The 15323-nt window shown below is 58.2% G+C and overlaps 1 protein-coding gene across 1 annotated transcript in view; it reads left to right on the top strand.

The window, feature by feature from the left end:
• The window catches only part of GRID2IP (Grid2 interacting protein), a 31495-nt gene extending 17098 nt beyond the window's left edge, over positions 1-14397 (top strand). The window contains exons 8-23 of the mRNA XM_027897254.1: positions 332-515; positions 1834-1988; positions 3503-3604; positions 4757-4851; positions 5285-5393; positions 5729-6054; positions 6182-6595; positions 7419-7506; positions 8473-8550; positions 9259-9455; positions 9860-10015; positions 10779-10865; positions 11335-11464; positions 12764-12882; positions 13298-13462; positions 14011-14397. Coding sequence (XP_027753055.1) covers positions 332-515; positions 1834-1988; positions 3503-3604; positions 4757-4851; positions 5285-5393; positions 5729-6054; positions 6182-6595; positions 7419-7506; positions 8473-8550; positions 9259-9455; positions 9860-10015; positions 10779-10865; positions 11335-11464; positions 12764-12882; positions 13298-13462; positions 14011-14082 — 2477 coding nt within the window. The 3' untranslated portion in view covers positions 14083-14397. The remainder of the gene's footprint in view (positions 1-331; positions 516-1833; positions 1989-3502; positions 3605-4756; positions 4852-5284; positions 5394-5728; positions 6055-6181; positions 6596-7418; positions 7507-8472; positions 8551-9258; positions 9456-9859; positions 10016-10778; positions 10866-11334; positions 11465-12763; positions 12883-13297; positions 13463-14010) is intronic.
• The last annotated feature ends 926 nt before the right edge of the window (positions 14398-15323 follow it).

The raw sequence follows: 15323 nt of genomic DNA on the forward strand, positions 1-15323 counted from the left end.
AATTAGGGGCTGGCTCTTCTCTCTGGAGCATCAATGGACTCCCCTTAGTCCCACATTAGGAGCCCTGGGATGCCAGCCCGTTTGCATGTGTGCCAGAAACAAAACCCAGCAGCTCAGTGCTTCATATAACCACAGAATCCCAGAATGGTTCGGATTGGAAGGGACCTTAAGGATGATCTCATTCCACCCCACTGCCATGGGCAGGGACACCTTCCACTACACCAGCTTGCTCCAAAGCCCATCCAGTCTGACCTACTTCAGAGCCAGTGGCACTCAAACTGCTCCACTGCCCTCAAAAGAAACCAAGAAAAGGTGGAATTTTTTTTTGCAGACTCTGACTCTCCTGAGTCCCCGAGCAGCTCCTCCTCCCTCACCTCCCTGCAGTGGGTTGCAGAGATTCTCCCCTCTAGCATCAAGATTCAAGGAAGGACCTTCACGCAGCAGCTGGAGCACCTGCTGACCCCACCCGAGCGTTACACCATCTGCAAGGCGCTGGAAGGCTTCTTCCAACATCGGTAACTCCGTGGCAGCTCCGTCCTCCCGTGCTGGTGCCCGGCCTGTAGCGGTGCCTGGCCAGAGCTGGTGGGCAGGCCTGGGCTGGGAGGCAGTCACAGCGAGCTCTGCTGTGCCCAGCTGGTGTTCCCCTGCGGGGATCTACAGGGCAGGAGCCCACTCTGTCCTGCCTGAGGCCAGGGAAGACCCTTCAGCTGTGGAGGTTAATTCGGTCACCCCTGTCCCTTGGCCCCCCCACTGCAGGCTCTCTTGCTGTCCAGCTGTCCCTCTGACAGCCACAGATCCTGTTCCACCTCTTTCAGTAAATCTCTCCACGTCCATCCTTGTCTTCTCACTCTTCTCAGCATCTCAGCCCAGCATTCCCTTGGTGGCAGCATGGGAATGGCTGGGGCTGGCAGAGCCCTTGTCCTGCCATGGAGCACATCCCCCTGTCCTGCTGCAGGGATCCAAACTGATCCCCTGGCACGCTCCAGATTCCATAGTGACCTTGTTTCCTGCCCTTGCTTGGTCTTCCAGCAGTGTTTTAGAATGTCATAGAATCATGGAATGATTTGGGTTGGAAAGGATCTTAAAGGTCTTCCAGTCTCACCCCCTGCCACGGGCAGGGACACCTTCCACCAGCCCAGGGTGCTCCAAGCCCTGTCCAACCTGACCTTGGACACTTCCAGGGATGGGGCAGCCACAGCTTCTCTGGGCAACCTGTGCCAGGGCCTCCCCACCCTCCCAGGGGAGGAATTTCTTCTGTTGTGGGCAGTTTTATTCTCCTCCCTGGACTGGGTGCTCAGCCCTGCTGTTCCCAACAGCCCTTTCCCCATCTCTACACACCACAGAGCCAAAATGAGATGGAAATCTTCATCCCTGGGAGGCTGCCAGCCCAGCCACGCTCCCTGGTGCGTTTCCCCCTCAGCCTGCCTACCTGCTGCTGCCCAAAATTCAGCTCTTTGCAGGGTTTCTCTCTGCTTTCCGGTGCTTCCTCACCCTTCTTACTCAGAGAATCATGGAATTGCCTAAGTTGGAAAAGCCCTCTGAGACCATCGAGTCCAGCCATTCCCCCAGCACTGCCAAGGCCACCACTAACCCCTGTCCCCACGTGCCACATGCACACAGCTTTTAATCCCTGCACTCTGCTGTGAAACCATCGGCTCAGGCCGAGCCTCCGAGGGGATCCCGGCAGCCGAGATCCCGCTGGCAGCGGGCTGGGATGTGCTGGAGCCCCGGGAATTGGTGTGGTGGGGCTGTGCCATGGTGAGGCTGTGCCATGGTGGGGCTGTGCCACAGGGATGCACTCCCTGCCCAGCCCTCTCTTTCCTGTTCCTGCAGGAACATTGACACTCTCATTGTGGATGTGTACCCGGTGCTGGACACACCGGCCAAGCAAGTCATCTGGCAGTTTATCTACCAGCTGCTGACCTACGAGGAGCAGGAGCACTGCCAGCAAAAGATTGACAGGTTTCTTGGGTACAAGTCCTTGGCAGGTGAGAGGAAAGTCCCTGTGCCCCAGGATGGTCCCACCGTGTCCCCCATGTCCCCAGGGCCACGGTCCCTTGCACGGGGAGCCGGGTAGTGCTGGAATGAAACTCTGCACTGAGAGGAGGGATGGCACCTGAGACAGTGTCTCTGGGAGCCAAGGCTTTTGGAAGCTGCTCAGGTCGTTAGAGGTGAGGAAGTCCAGGAAGGAAGTATCTGGTTTAAGGGCAGCGTTCGGATCAAAGAGGTGAAATAAGTGGTGGCTGATGTCCCTCGGGATGTCCCCAGCACTCACACAGGCATCTGTGGTTGGAGGAGGTGAGGAGCGAGGTGCTGCTCTCCTAAAAAGACATGGAGGGCAGTTGGTGATCCCCCTTCTCCCAGGTCCTCCTGTCCCCTCACCATCACTTGGTTCTTTGGCAGGACAAAGCCAGCAGTGATTTGTTTGCTGAGGGCAAATTTGGAGTGAAATGTCTTAATCTGTGCGTTTAGGCCCTTAATTGCTTCCAAATTCTTCTGTTCTCAGCTATTTTCATCGATATGTTCATTTTAGACTCGGTGAAGATAAAAGAGGTGTTGCTTGAAGGGAGACTTTTGGAGGAACACAGTTATTTTAGCAGTAAACACCTCCTGCCTGTGGTGCATGATGGAATCCTGTGCTCCTGCACCCTGGGTTGGTGCTCTCAGACACCTCTGCTTTGTATGTGCAGTCATGGCCCAGCCTACATGATGGGCTGCAGGTTCCCAAGGATTTATTAGTGTATAAATGAAGAAGTTTGCAGCTGTATTTCAGGAATACAGAGCAGGTATCCACGGCCAGGGGAGGAGGGAAGCACAGGAGTGAGTCTCTCTGTCCCAGGCTGTTTCAGGCTGTTCCCAGCTCCAGGCTGGTCCCTGGCTCCTCTCAGTTTCTCAGGTGAACGTTTCTCAGACTTCTCTGAGCGTGGGAAGTTCTGGCTGTTCTGGTCCATTCTGTGTGCCTGTGCCTGGAAATGCACTGCCAGAGATCTGTGAGTTTGGGCTGCTCCTGCTCCTGGAATCCCAAACTCGGGCGATCTCCGGTGTCTGTGCCAGGCTGTCCAAGCGCTGCTCCGTTGGGTCCCTCAGAGATGCTCCTGTGCCTCCATCCTGAGCCTCCCCGAGCTGCCACACTGAACTGCACGTGGACAATGCATGGACAACGTGCTGCCTTCCTCCAGGCAGCATTTCAGTGCTGGCCCCACTTCCCTCTTGTCCCAAGAGGGCAGGAAGGAGTTTGCTGGAACCAGCTGGAGTTTCATGTGCCCCACGAGCTGGTCGCTGCCAATCCTGCTGGAAAAAGTGTTTGGATGTCCCATCTCTGGGCATCCATCCCTACCCTGTGCTGGCAGGAGCGTCTGGAACCTGCTCAGCTCCCCAGGGGTGGTGTAGGATGGAGGGAGTGGCTACCAGGAGCTGGCAGCCTCCACCCCTGTGCTGTGGTGAGGAGGGACAGGGGAGCTGTGGGGTCTCCCCTGCCTTACAGAGGTGTCTCCTGCTGCAGCAGAGGCAGAAGTGGAGGATCGGTACCGCAGCTCCGTCCGAGGGGCCTCCCTGTGCCGGGGCAGCCTCCGAACCCCCCGCCCTGAGGAAGGGGGGGCAGCAGGTGGGTGATCGGGGGTGTGGGGAGGAGGAGGCTGGGATGGGGGGGGTTGTGCCTTGAGTGTCATTCTGCTGTGCCCCAAGACATAATCCTGAACTATTCCTAAGCCTGAACAATGGGAAAAGATGGAGGAAAGGATTGAGGTCAGAGTAGAGCCAGCACTGAGGCTTCGACTGGGAATCCGTGTTTTCAGAAACAGTTAGGATCATGGAATCATAGAATAATTAAGATTGGAAAAGACCTCCAAAATCATCAAGTCCAACCTTTGACCAATCACCACCTTGTCAACTAGAGCAAAGCACTGAGTACCACATCCAGTCACTTCCTGAACACCTCCAGGGACAGCAATTCCACATTGAAATAACCTGAAATGACCAATTAAATATGATGCTGCTTGGTCTGAGGCTGAACATTTTTTCCAATCCCTTCCATTGCTTGGATGTGAACTGGTCCTGCTGGTCTGAGCCCTCCCTTCTGGGGGACACTGTTTATAGCTTCCCTGTGAACATTCTCAGACCCCATCACATTCACAGGGAAAACAGCATTTGTGAAATCCCTGTGGTTCAGGGCCACTCTGAGACTCTTGATGAACCACACTGACTGCACAAACCCTCCCTCCCTTCAGAGGACTCAGCACCTGCCTGTCCCCCATCGCTCTGGGCTGATGGCAAAGGACCCTTGATCTCTGCTCAGGGTTTCTGACCACGACCTCCCCACCACGACCTCCCCACCACGACCTCCCTGTGACCTCCCTGCCAGGACCTCCTGGCCATGTGGTGTTCCTCAGCTGCCGGGGGGTCTGAGACATTTCCCAGGGAGGATATTCCTGCCTCTGAGGAGCCTCTCTGTCGGGATCAGAGCACGGAGAGCGTCTGCCAGCTGTGTGTGCTGGAGGGAGGCTGCTTGGCTGGGCAGATGTTGGCCAGCTGTGGGGAGCAGCCCTGTCCTCAGCTGCCCCGAGGGAACAGCAGAGCAGCGGGAACTGCTGACCTTGCGCCCACCCACACCGGTCCCTCGGGACCCCCAGACACGGCAGCTGGGGCAGGGAGGTCACTCTGGGTCCCAGTAGGAGACAGGGGGACTTTGATAGGCCGGGGCAATCGGGAGGTGGGGGCACAAGCAGAGGAGTGACTGGATTGTCTCTTCCTTCCCCAGGCAGTGACACCGTGGAGGTCCCGGTTCGCCTGATCCCTGGAGAGAGACAGGCTGGTGACGGCACATCCCTCCCGGAGACACCCAACCCCAAAATGGTGTGACAGGGGGGACTCTGGGGGGAGCTTTGCTGATGTGTGTGGGACCACTGCATCCATGGGCTGGGTCAACAGTTTGATTCCTTTGCTGTTAACACAGGAGAGCAGGAAAAAGGGAATGGGGAAGGATGTGCCTGTGGGTAAATACCTGCCGTGTGCTGACAGTGTCCCTGCCTTGGAGCCCATCTCTGAGGTCATCTCCCTGGGCAATTAATCACCTTTAATGAGGCTGGTGTCTGCCTTACTAACAGGCAGTTAATTAATTAACAGTGAGGGGATTCAGGAAACCAGAGTAGCCCGGGCTGGGGTGAATCCCCCCTTGAAAGAGTAAGAGATGGGGAGTGGTGGGTGCGTGGGGGCTGTCCTGTCCTCAGGACATTGCAGGTGTCTGGGTGTCCCCAAGGCATGGCAGCAGCTCTCTGCCCTTCCCCAGATGTCAGCTGTGTACGCAGAGCTGGAGAACCGCCTGATCGGCGGCTTTGCTGGCAAAGCCCCCCTGCACAGGACATCGCCCCCCGCCCCGGAGCGCGCCCAGGCTGCAGGTACCTGGGGAGGGCTCGGGTGGTGGTGGGTGCTGCTGTCCGGGCACGTGGAGGAGAAGACAACTCTTGGCACCTCTTGGTGCCATTTTACAGTGGAGCAGTGGCAGTGCCATGAATAAGCCCTGTGATGGCTCCTGCGGAGCTGCAGCTGCAGGAGGGCAGCGGAGCGTGTGGGGTGGTGAATCCTGTGGGATTCCAGAGTGCTGCAGCTGCAGGGCAGGGGAGATTCCTTCTCCTTCTCTTCCTTGGCACATTCCATGCAGGGCAGGGGCTCATTGCACCCGGGGGGCCGCAGGGCCGCCGTGCAGGACCCCTGGCAGCGCTCTGTCCCGCAGGTGCTCGCAAGCCGGGCATGGGGCTGTCGTGGCCGAGCGAGCCCCTGGGCTCCCAGCAGTGCTACTACCGCCTGCACAGCAGCGTGGCCTCCCCGTGCAGCACCGAGTCCAACCCCTACGTGAGCCTGGACAGCAGCCCAGCCCCGTCCCCCAAGCACCGCCACTACTCGCTCAGCCCTCTGTCGCGACGGAAGAAGCTCTTCACCTTCTCCAGGCCCCCCCGCAGCCGCGACACCGACCGCTTCCTGGACGCCCTCAGTGAGCAGCTGGGACACCGCGTCACCATCGTGGATGATTTCCTCACTCCTGAGAATGACTACGAGGAGGTGAGCTCGGCACGGGGCGTTTGGCGTGTGGGTTTTGGTGGGGAAGAGGGGGGCAGGATGCCCCGAGGGCTGGGGGGGGATGGAGGATGAGGTGCCACCTCCAGCCTCTCCTCTCTCCCTCACCCAGATGAGCTTCCAGGATGACCAGGGCAGCTATGTCACCAACGACGTCAGCAGCAGCGAGTACATCAGCAGCAGTGACGAGGGCAGCTCCCTGACCTACTCCACGCTCTCCGACCACATCCCCCCCCCGCCGCTCAGCCCCCCACCCCCCCCGCCCCCCCTGCAGTTCCACGACCCCCAGACCGTCCCCGCCAAGGCAGAGGCCACGAAGGCCAGCACGTCACCTGCCCCCAAATCCCTCGTCAGTCACCTGCACCCCATCCCGCCCCCGCCGCCCCCGCCGCCGCCCCCGCCGGTGCCCTGTGCCCCCCCCCTGCACCGGGGGCTGCTGCACCGCCGCAGCGAGTCCAACCACATGAGCGTCAAGAGGCTGCGCTGGGAGCAGGTGGAGAACTCGGAAGGGACTATCTGGGGACAGGTATGGCCCAGGAGCAGGGTGGGAGTGGGCTCCCAGCCGTGCTCTGGGAGTGGTTACCTGTGCGGGGCTGGCCAGGCCTTCTTTTCATCCTTTGAATTGTTTGGACCAAAGTGCCGGGATGGGGAGAGGCCCTGGAAAGGTTGCAGTGTCCTGGGGAGCACGTGCTGTCCTGCCTGACAGAGCCAGGAGCTGCCTTCACAGGGGTTCTGCAGCTGGAAGGTTTTATCAGTGGGGAACAATGAAGGTGGTTGGAGCAGAGGGATGGGAGAACACTGGAGGGGGGAAGCAGAGAAGGGTGAGACGAAACGTGACAATCCTTTGGCACCGTGGACTTGAAGTGGTGCAGAACTGGCCTCGCTGGGCTTTAACTCCCAGCCTGTGTCTCTCCTGATGTTCAGCACGTGCCATATTTTCCATGCCCTGAGCAGTGAGGAGGAAGCTGTGGGATCATCTTCCAGTCCCACAGGCACTGGAAATCTTGCACATCCCTCTCTCTGGCACTCCAGAAAGAAAGATGCTTTTCCCAGTGTGTTTTTGTTTTAAGCAAAGAATTCCTGAAGTTTCTGGAATTCCATCAGTAAAGGAATTGTGCCCAAGCAGCAAGCGAAGGCAGAGATGCTCTGCAGGATTTCAGCTGGGGCAGGAGTCAACCTGCGAGGCAGTGACCGAGTCTCCAGTCAGGGGACAGTGCCAGCACCCTGTGCTGGTTTCTCCTGGGGACACAGAGCTCAGTGTGGAGGGCAGGGAATGGGCCCAGCACAGGCAGGCACTGTCAGGCTGTTCCCCGTGCCAGCACAGCTCCTGACTCTTCCTCCTCCTGCAGCTCGGGGAAGACTCGGATTACGACAAGCTGAGTGATATGGTCAAATACCTCGACCTGGAGCTGCACTTTGGGACACAGAAGCCCACGAGTAAGTACCTGATCCCCAAAATGGGTCCTGGTACCAGCCAGAGACCAGGGAGTTGGGTGGAGCTGGGAGGAACTGGGAAGAACTGGGAGGAACTGGGAGGAACTGGGGCTTGATGGGCAGGAAGGCAGTGCCTGGTATGTGACATCACACATGGCATGAACTTGTTCACACTCAGGATTTTGTGGCTGGTGGCACAGTGGATCATTAAGGTAGAGATGGTTTCACTATCTCTCTTAATTGTCTTTGCTGCCACAATCTGTTTCCTCTCCATGTTTCATTGGGCAGTGAAACTCGGCTGGAGGGTTTCACCAGCTGCAGCTCTGGTGCTTGAGAACTCTGAAAATGCTGAAAAAGCCATTAAAACATTCCTGTGTCCATAGAAGTCACCACAAGCAGCACTTTTCTTTTTGCCCATATGACACGTTGCTTTCCCCCAAGAGCTCCGACGGGCTCTGGAGCTCCCTGCCTGTGCAGTCCCCTGTTCCTCTGGCACTGGGGTCTCCTGAAGCCCCCACCAGCTGGGATATCCCACCCACCCGAGTTTCTGGGTGCCACAAACCCAGGCAAGGGGGTCCACACTGGAGGTGCAGAGTGGGGGTGGCTGGGATAAAATTCCAGTGGGATGTCTGAGCCCTCCTGCAAGGGACACTGTGCCCAGCTGGCAGTGGAGGTGGGATAAAATGGGGTTCTTCTCAGGGAACACCTTTTTTGGGGGTGTTTCTGGGCAGTCTGGGGTTTTCTGTGTGTTTCACCTCTCGTTTTACCTTTTTCAGCTCCAACTGAGTCCTCCATTGAGGAGATCTTTGAATCACAGAATTCAAGGATTCTGGAGCCACTGCTGTGTGCAAAGCATCAGCTCTCCTCCCTTTCATTCATGGTTTCATTGTTTTCAGGACACTTTTCTTCCCGCTGGAGCCGGCTGAGCCCGTCCTTACCCGTGATTAAATCTTTCAGTTTCTCTTCCAGAGCCAGCTCTCTTGCCTGAAAACTTTAAAAAGAAAGACGTGGTTGAAATTTTGTCCCACAAAAAGGCCTACAACACATGTAAGTGAACTCCCCAGGGAAGGTACCCCCAAAACAGGCCAGGTGGGACCAGGGATGTAGAGAACTGGCAAGGTAAAGGGAAGGAGGCTACATGAGCACAGTCCCATGAGCACAATCCCATGAGCACAGCTTGGCTGGGATGGACTTTTCCTGCAGCCCAGAGCCCCTCCAGACTGGGTTCAGCCCCATTAAGGGGCAGAAGTCACCTTTATAAGGCTGGAGATGGGATGTGACTCACTGGCTGGGGAGGGAGGGGGCAGAGCCTGCATGGCCCCCTGGGGTGAAGTGGGGCAGTGAGGGGGCAGTGCTGCCCCTCCAGGATGTGCTTCTGGTAGGAAGGAGGGTGAGAGTGCTGGGTGGGACCTACAAGACCCTGATTCCCTGATTTCCTGATGCCCTGGCTGTGGGGAATGTGGGAGTGGGGGTCGTTTCCAGGGCAGCCCACTCCGATTGTGTGGGCGATGCACATGACGTGATGCAGTGCCCTGGAGGGTCCTGCAGGGCCAGAGTGACTCTTAGGGTCCCCTTTGCAGCCTCTGCGGGGCTGTGGCAGCAGAAAACCCTTCCTCTCCCAGTGGGCACATGGAGAGGGCCCCCACCCTCCCAGGGTGGAGAGGCTGAGCTCAGCTCCTGTCACAGGTCCGTCCCCCTCCCAGGGGTCCCCTGCTCCTCCCCCCCTCCCCAGTGACGTGCCTCCCTTGCCCCCAGCCATCCTGATAGCCCACCTGAAGCTGTCGCACGTGGAGCTGCGGCAGATCCTGATGACGATGGAGACGGACCGGCTGGAGCCGTCCCACATCAAGCAGCTGCTGCTCTACGCCCCGGACGGGGAGGAGGTGCAGCGCTTCCAGAGCTACAAGGAGAACCCTGGCAAGCTGAGCGAGCCCGACCAGTTTGTGCTGCAGGTACCTGCCCTGGGAGCGGGGGGGTCTGCGTGTGCCGTGCCCCCTGTCACAGCAGGAGCTGGTGGCACCGGGCACTGTGACCACGGGTGAGAGATGCTCAGGGGTGTGTGTGCCTGAGGGGGCTGGCAGCTCCCCTGGGGGCTGCTTTGGAACTGAAGAGTTACCCCCACGTTTGCTCCGTGGTGGGAGTGACTTCGCCCAACTCTGATTTGCCTTCTGTTGACAAAGTCACTCGTGGGTGTGGGTGTGAAACTGCCCATCCCCTGGCAGCAGAGCTGCTCCACGTGTCACCTGTGCTAAGGAGCATCCTGCTCCCATGGACAGGGCAACATGCCGGGAAAAGCACCGTGTGGGAGGGATTGTGGCTCATGGGGACAGTCCCTCTCTGCTCCTTTTGCTCCCAGATGCTGTCAGTACCCGAGTACAAGATCCGCCTGCGCAGCCTGCACTTTAAGACCACCCTGCAGGAGAAGACAGAGGAGATCAAAGCCAGCTACGAGTGCATCTGCAAGGCCTCTCTAGAGCTGAAAAGCAGCAAGAAGCTGGCAAAAATCCTGGAGGTCAGAGCAGTCCTTCCTTCTCGTAACAGTCGCTGTGGGCCCTCAGCATCTCACAGGAGCACCCCAGGGCAGCTGCAGGGCAGCTCCACCCTTGGGTCCCTCTGGGACCAGCTGAGCCAGGATCCATCCCCTGCTGTTGGCTTGTGGGGGTCCTGGCCTCAGGAGGATGTGGGAGGGCAGATCACTGATGGCCACACACCCACCTGCAGCACAGGGAGGGCTGCAGGAGTCAGAAACCTGCCAGGCAGGGCCACAGCAGAGCCCACCGAGGTTGTCCTGGGCTGTGTTGGGGCTGGAGGATGTGGGGTCTGTCCCAGCAGTCGCTGTGAGTGTCCCCACACTTGGGCAGCGCTTCAGGCAGGTCCCTCTGCATGTGCCAGCCCTTCTGTGGTGTGGGCAGGGTCCCCACGGGTGATTTTGGCATCCTGGGACAGACTGTGCCTGGCAGAGAGAGAACAAATCCCACTGCAGCTCCTCCTTGACCCTCCCGAGATGAGCTGCCCCAAATTACTGTCATTCAGTAATTCATTTGGTTTTGCCTTTAAAAAAAAGCAGGTGGGATAAATGAGGTCACCATGTGACCAAATGCATTTCCAGAGGAGAGATGAACCTCCTTAGTGGCTCCTGGCCAGTAACCCCTCAAAAATTCCTGAAGTCCTCGGGGGGCCATGGCTGTCTGCACATTAATGGGTGGTCAGCAGAAATTCAGAGCCCCAGGTGCAGGAGGTCACCAGCCCCTCATTCTCTGGTTTTCTCTCTGCAGTTCGTGCTGGCGATGGGAAACTACCTGAACAACGGGCAGCCCAAGACCAGCAAAACAACGGGCTTTAAAATCAACTTTCTCACCGAGGTGAGGCAGGCCAGGCTCCTTCGGGGCAGGAGGCTCCGTGCAGCAAAGCCATCCTCCTGAAACGCCCTGGGGACAGTGGCTGCCAGAGGGGGGACAGGCAGCTGGATTGCCCCAGAGGGGTGACTTCAGAGAGACCCTCACGGGTGTGTTGGGGAATCCAACCTCAGGCTGGCCAGAGCCCACGGCTGTGGGGTGGGAGAAGGAGGTTTTCGTCCCACGTGGGTTGTGGTGGGAACCCTGAGGGACGGGGGGGCAGGGGGGCAGCCCTGCCCTGTGGGAGGGAGCATCTCCAGGCCGCTGCTCTGGGTGTGCATGCTGTGTAAACATTAAAGGTGCCATTTAACCATTAGCCAGGCAGCGTGGCCGGGCACTGCCACGCACGTGAGCGCGGGGGGAGTGACACACCGGGAGTGTGGGGACACCCACGGCCTCTGCAGGGCCCCTCCTCACTGCTTCTGCTTTGCTGCAGCTGAACACAACCAAGACTGTTGATGGGAAATCCACCTTCCTGCACATTCTTGCCAAATCCCTCAGCCAACACTTCCCAGAGCTCCTGGGCTTTGCCAAGGATCTTCCGACAGTGCCGCTTGCTGCCAAAGGTAAAGGAAGAGAAGCACCTGCAAGTCCCGTGTCTGCTTGCACTGCCTCGTGGCTTGGTTTGGGTCTGGCACGAGCAGGGTGGAGCCAAAACAAGGGAGGAATAGTCCTGAGTGGGAGGACAGGTTAGGAAGGGATGAGCTTAGCGACAAGGGAGGTGCCACCCTTCCACACCTCCACACGTGGCTGTGCCCAGACAAGGCTCTGTCCTCTGATCTGACCTTCCCTTCTGACCTGAAAACATGATTCCCAAGTTCAGGGACACCTTGTGTGTGCAAATGAGGCACGGGAGGTGGAAGTGCCGGGAGCTGCTCTGCTCCACCCGGCTGCTGCTCCCTCCACCCCGACAGCGCTGCTGCTGCATCAGCCCTGGCACAGGGAGCACAGTGCCCTTGGGGGGTTCACAGTCCAGTCACAGCTCTGCCACCTTGATTAAGGATCACACAGCTCTGTTGGCTGCAATAAAAAACAGTCACGCAGATGCTGGAGTTGTTCTCCATCCACTGGTGTCAGTGAAGGGAACGGAGCTGGGAAGGGGCTGGAGCACCAGGAGCAGGTGAGGGAACTGGGGGGGCTCAGCCTGCAGAAAGGGAGGCTCAGGGAGGACCTTCTTGCTCTCTCCAACTCCTTAACAGGAGGGTGGAACCAGGTGGGGGTCGGGCTCTGCTCCCAGGGAACAAGGGATGAGATGAGATGGAAATGGCCTCAGGCTGTGCCAGGGAAGGTTCAGGTTGATTACTGGGAAAATTCCTTCATGGAAAGAGCTGTCCAACTCTGGCACAGCTGCCCAGGGCAGGGGTGGAGTCCCCATCCCTGGAGGGATATAAAAGCCCTGGGGATGTGGTGCCTGGGGACATGGGTCAGTAGTGGCCTTGGCAGTGCTGAGGGAACGGTTGGACTGGATGATCTTAGAGGGCTTTTCCAACCTGAATGATTCCACAATTCTCTGAATTTAAATAATGTTATGAATCCCTGCAAAGCACAAGCTGCATTCTCATTGCACACCATCCCCTGCTGGTGAGCAATTCCCTTGGGAATTAGTGCTACAGTGGATAAACAAAGAAGCGAATTCAGGCCTGGAGCTGTACGTTTCCACTTGAGGAAGGTCTGTACCTGCAGCTTTCCCAGCTGGGGTTTGTATCTGGCCTGTTAAATGACACTCTTGTTGCTGGAGGCTCCCAGCTGCCCAGACTCCTGCCACTGTGTCACCCTTTGTCCTGGGCACCCCCCGTCCCCTCCCAAGTACCTGTGTGTCCATCACCGCCCCTGTGACTCCTGTCTGCTCCTGTCTGCTCGTGCAGTGAACCAGAGGACACTGACAGCCGACCTGAAGGACCTGCACAGCACGGTCAGTGACATCCAGATGGCCTGTCACAACATGCCAGCGACCGCGGAGGACAGATTCGCCATTGTCATGACTGTATCCTCCTGCAAGAGGGGCAGGGCTCCAGTGTGGCTTCCTGCCCTCCAGTGAAACCGCTCTGATGTTTGTGGCTCTTTGGGAAGCGGCCAGGCCGTGCCTTGCACCATCTCAGTTCTTGTGGAAAACTGCCCTCGCTCTCAGCCAGCAGGGAAACGGGATTTCGTGGTGCCCACCGGCTCGGCTGCCCCTCTGTGGCACAGCCCCCGTGCCAGGGCACGTGCTGGGGTGTCTGTCCCTCAGATAAGCACTGTCAGGGACAGCTGAGTGTGCCAGCACCTCCCCACGTGTGTGTGCAGCAGGTCCGTGCTGACCCCTGAGCTGGCAGCCAGCTGTTTGATAAGGGATTGATAAGTGATTCTGATCCGTCCCAGACCCACAGAACGGCTGTTTGTCCTTAAACCAACTCCCTCAGTCCTTCCTGGAGAGTGCCCAGCCTGCCATGCGGTCCCTGGATGACCTGCAGCACAAGGCCATGGAGGAGTTCAGCAAGGTGTTGTCCTTTTTCGGGGAAGACTCGAAAATGACAACTTCTGAAGCTTTCTTTGGCATCTTTGCAGAATTCATGAGCAAGTTTGAGGTGAGCTGAACCTTTCAAAGCCAGCCAGGGGTCCCCTGTGAAGTGTCAGTGAGGTGTTTTATTTGTGTGTGAGCGGTGGGAATGAGATGGGGCTTTGTGAGCACCTGTACCCGAGTGTCTGCAGGGGGCAATTTTCATAACACTGATAAAGGGCAATTTTTCCAACATACAGGTTGGCTGGCAGGGGTGGGAGGCTGAGGGAGGGCTCAAGGACCAGCCCCAGGGAGGGTAACGAAGTTGTCCATAGAATCCCAGAACAGTTTGGTTTGAAATAGACCTTAAAGCCCACCTGGTGCCACCCCCTGCCATGGACAGGGGCACCTCCCACTGTCCCAGGTTGCTCCAACCTGGCCTTGGACACTTCCAGGGATGGGGCAGCCACAGCTTCTCTGGGCAGTCTGGGTACCCTGAAAGCTCCTCCCTGCCAACAGCAGCCACCTGTGCCCCACACTCACCTTTCCCTCTCTCCCCACAGCCTGTGCCCACACTCACCCTCCCTTTCTCCCCACAGCCCGTGCCCCACACTCACCCTCCCTCTCTCCCCACAGCGGGCTCTCAGTGACGTGCAGGTGGGCGAGAGCCAGCGCAGCCCCAGGATGACCTCTCCCCTGGCCTGGTGAGGGACCCGAGCTGCAACAGTTCATTGCCAACAAAGTGCAATTTGCTCCTGTCGAGTTTGGTTGTAAATACGCTGCTGCCACCTGCTCCCACCCCGCAGAGCCACGGACGGAGGGGTCGGGGCAGGAGGACGCTGAGCAGGCACCACAGGTGACAGTGGGTGATGTGAGGGTGAGGCACAGGGACACGAGGGTAAACACTGCACTGGGCTTGAGGACAGCTCTCCTAGCACCCTCCATTTCCAGTGGATTACTGAGCCAAGGATTTCAGACCCATCTCCACTCTCTTGAGTTTCCAGAAGGAGAGAGCTTCCCCACATCCCCACGGCCCGAGCACGGGGGGTCTCCCCGGTCTCTCCCCCCGGCCTCGGGGCCGGGGTTGAAGCCCAGCCACAGGGCCCCTGGGAAGCCAGAGCAGGGCAGGCAGGCAAGGGGTTGTGGGGGGGTGAGGAGAAGGGATGCCACCAGTGCCTGCTGCCCTGGGACCCTGCACAGCAACACTGCTGAGCTCCTCTGCAGTCCCTCTCCAATCCTGTCTGCCCTGCAGCAGAGCACCTGGGGCTGGAGCTCCACCTGAGCACACTGTAACACTGGAGCAGATATCTTTGGAGGTGGCCTGGAGGCTTTAATCCCTGCCATCACCAGCTACTGGCAATAGAAAGCAATAGGACCTTGCAGAACCCTCCTGACATGTCCATGTGGTCCCAAGTATGGATCTGGTCTAATCCTACCCAGTTTCATCCCACCCATCAGCTTTGCTTAAAGCTGTGCTAGAGGCTGATGGATCTTGAAAGCTTCTCAAGAGTTTAACACCATCAGCACAAGGCTTATTGGAACTCGCCAGCAGCCAGAAATCCCTGAGCATTTTGGTGCTTCCTTGGTTAAAGCACAGAGGCCCTGGTAGCCTGAAAATGAGTGGGAGTCCTCTGCAGCCCCGAGTGCCTCTCCAAGGCACAGCAGAGGCAGCAGCAAATGCATCCCCTGCCCTCCTCCAGTCACTTCCAAGGACCAGAGTCGTGAGTCCCTTTGCTGTTCACGGTGACTGTCGCAGGGAACTCCAGAGGTGAGCACATCCACCTTTCCGTGTTCACGTCCTCTCAAGATGCGTGTCCATCTCTCACCGACTCTGGTTGTCACTGAATTCCCATGTGGTGTCCCCTGGGCTGGAAGGGGGGCACAGTGCAGGGACCCCTCCTGCCACCCATTGCCAGAGCAAGGGCTCGTCCTGCAGCTCAAGGACACAA

This window comes from Empidonax traillii, unplaced genomic scaffold (genome assembly GCF_003031625.1).
Source record: "Empidonax traillii isolate 1590-97213 ecotype Southwest subspecies unplaced genomic scaffold, ASM303162v1 scaffold534:size827195, whole genome shotgun sequence".
Lineage (NCBI taxonomy): Eukaryota > Metazoa > Chordata > Aves > Passeriformes > Tyrannidae > Empidonax > Empidonax traillii.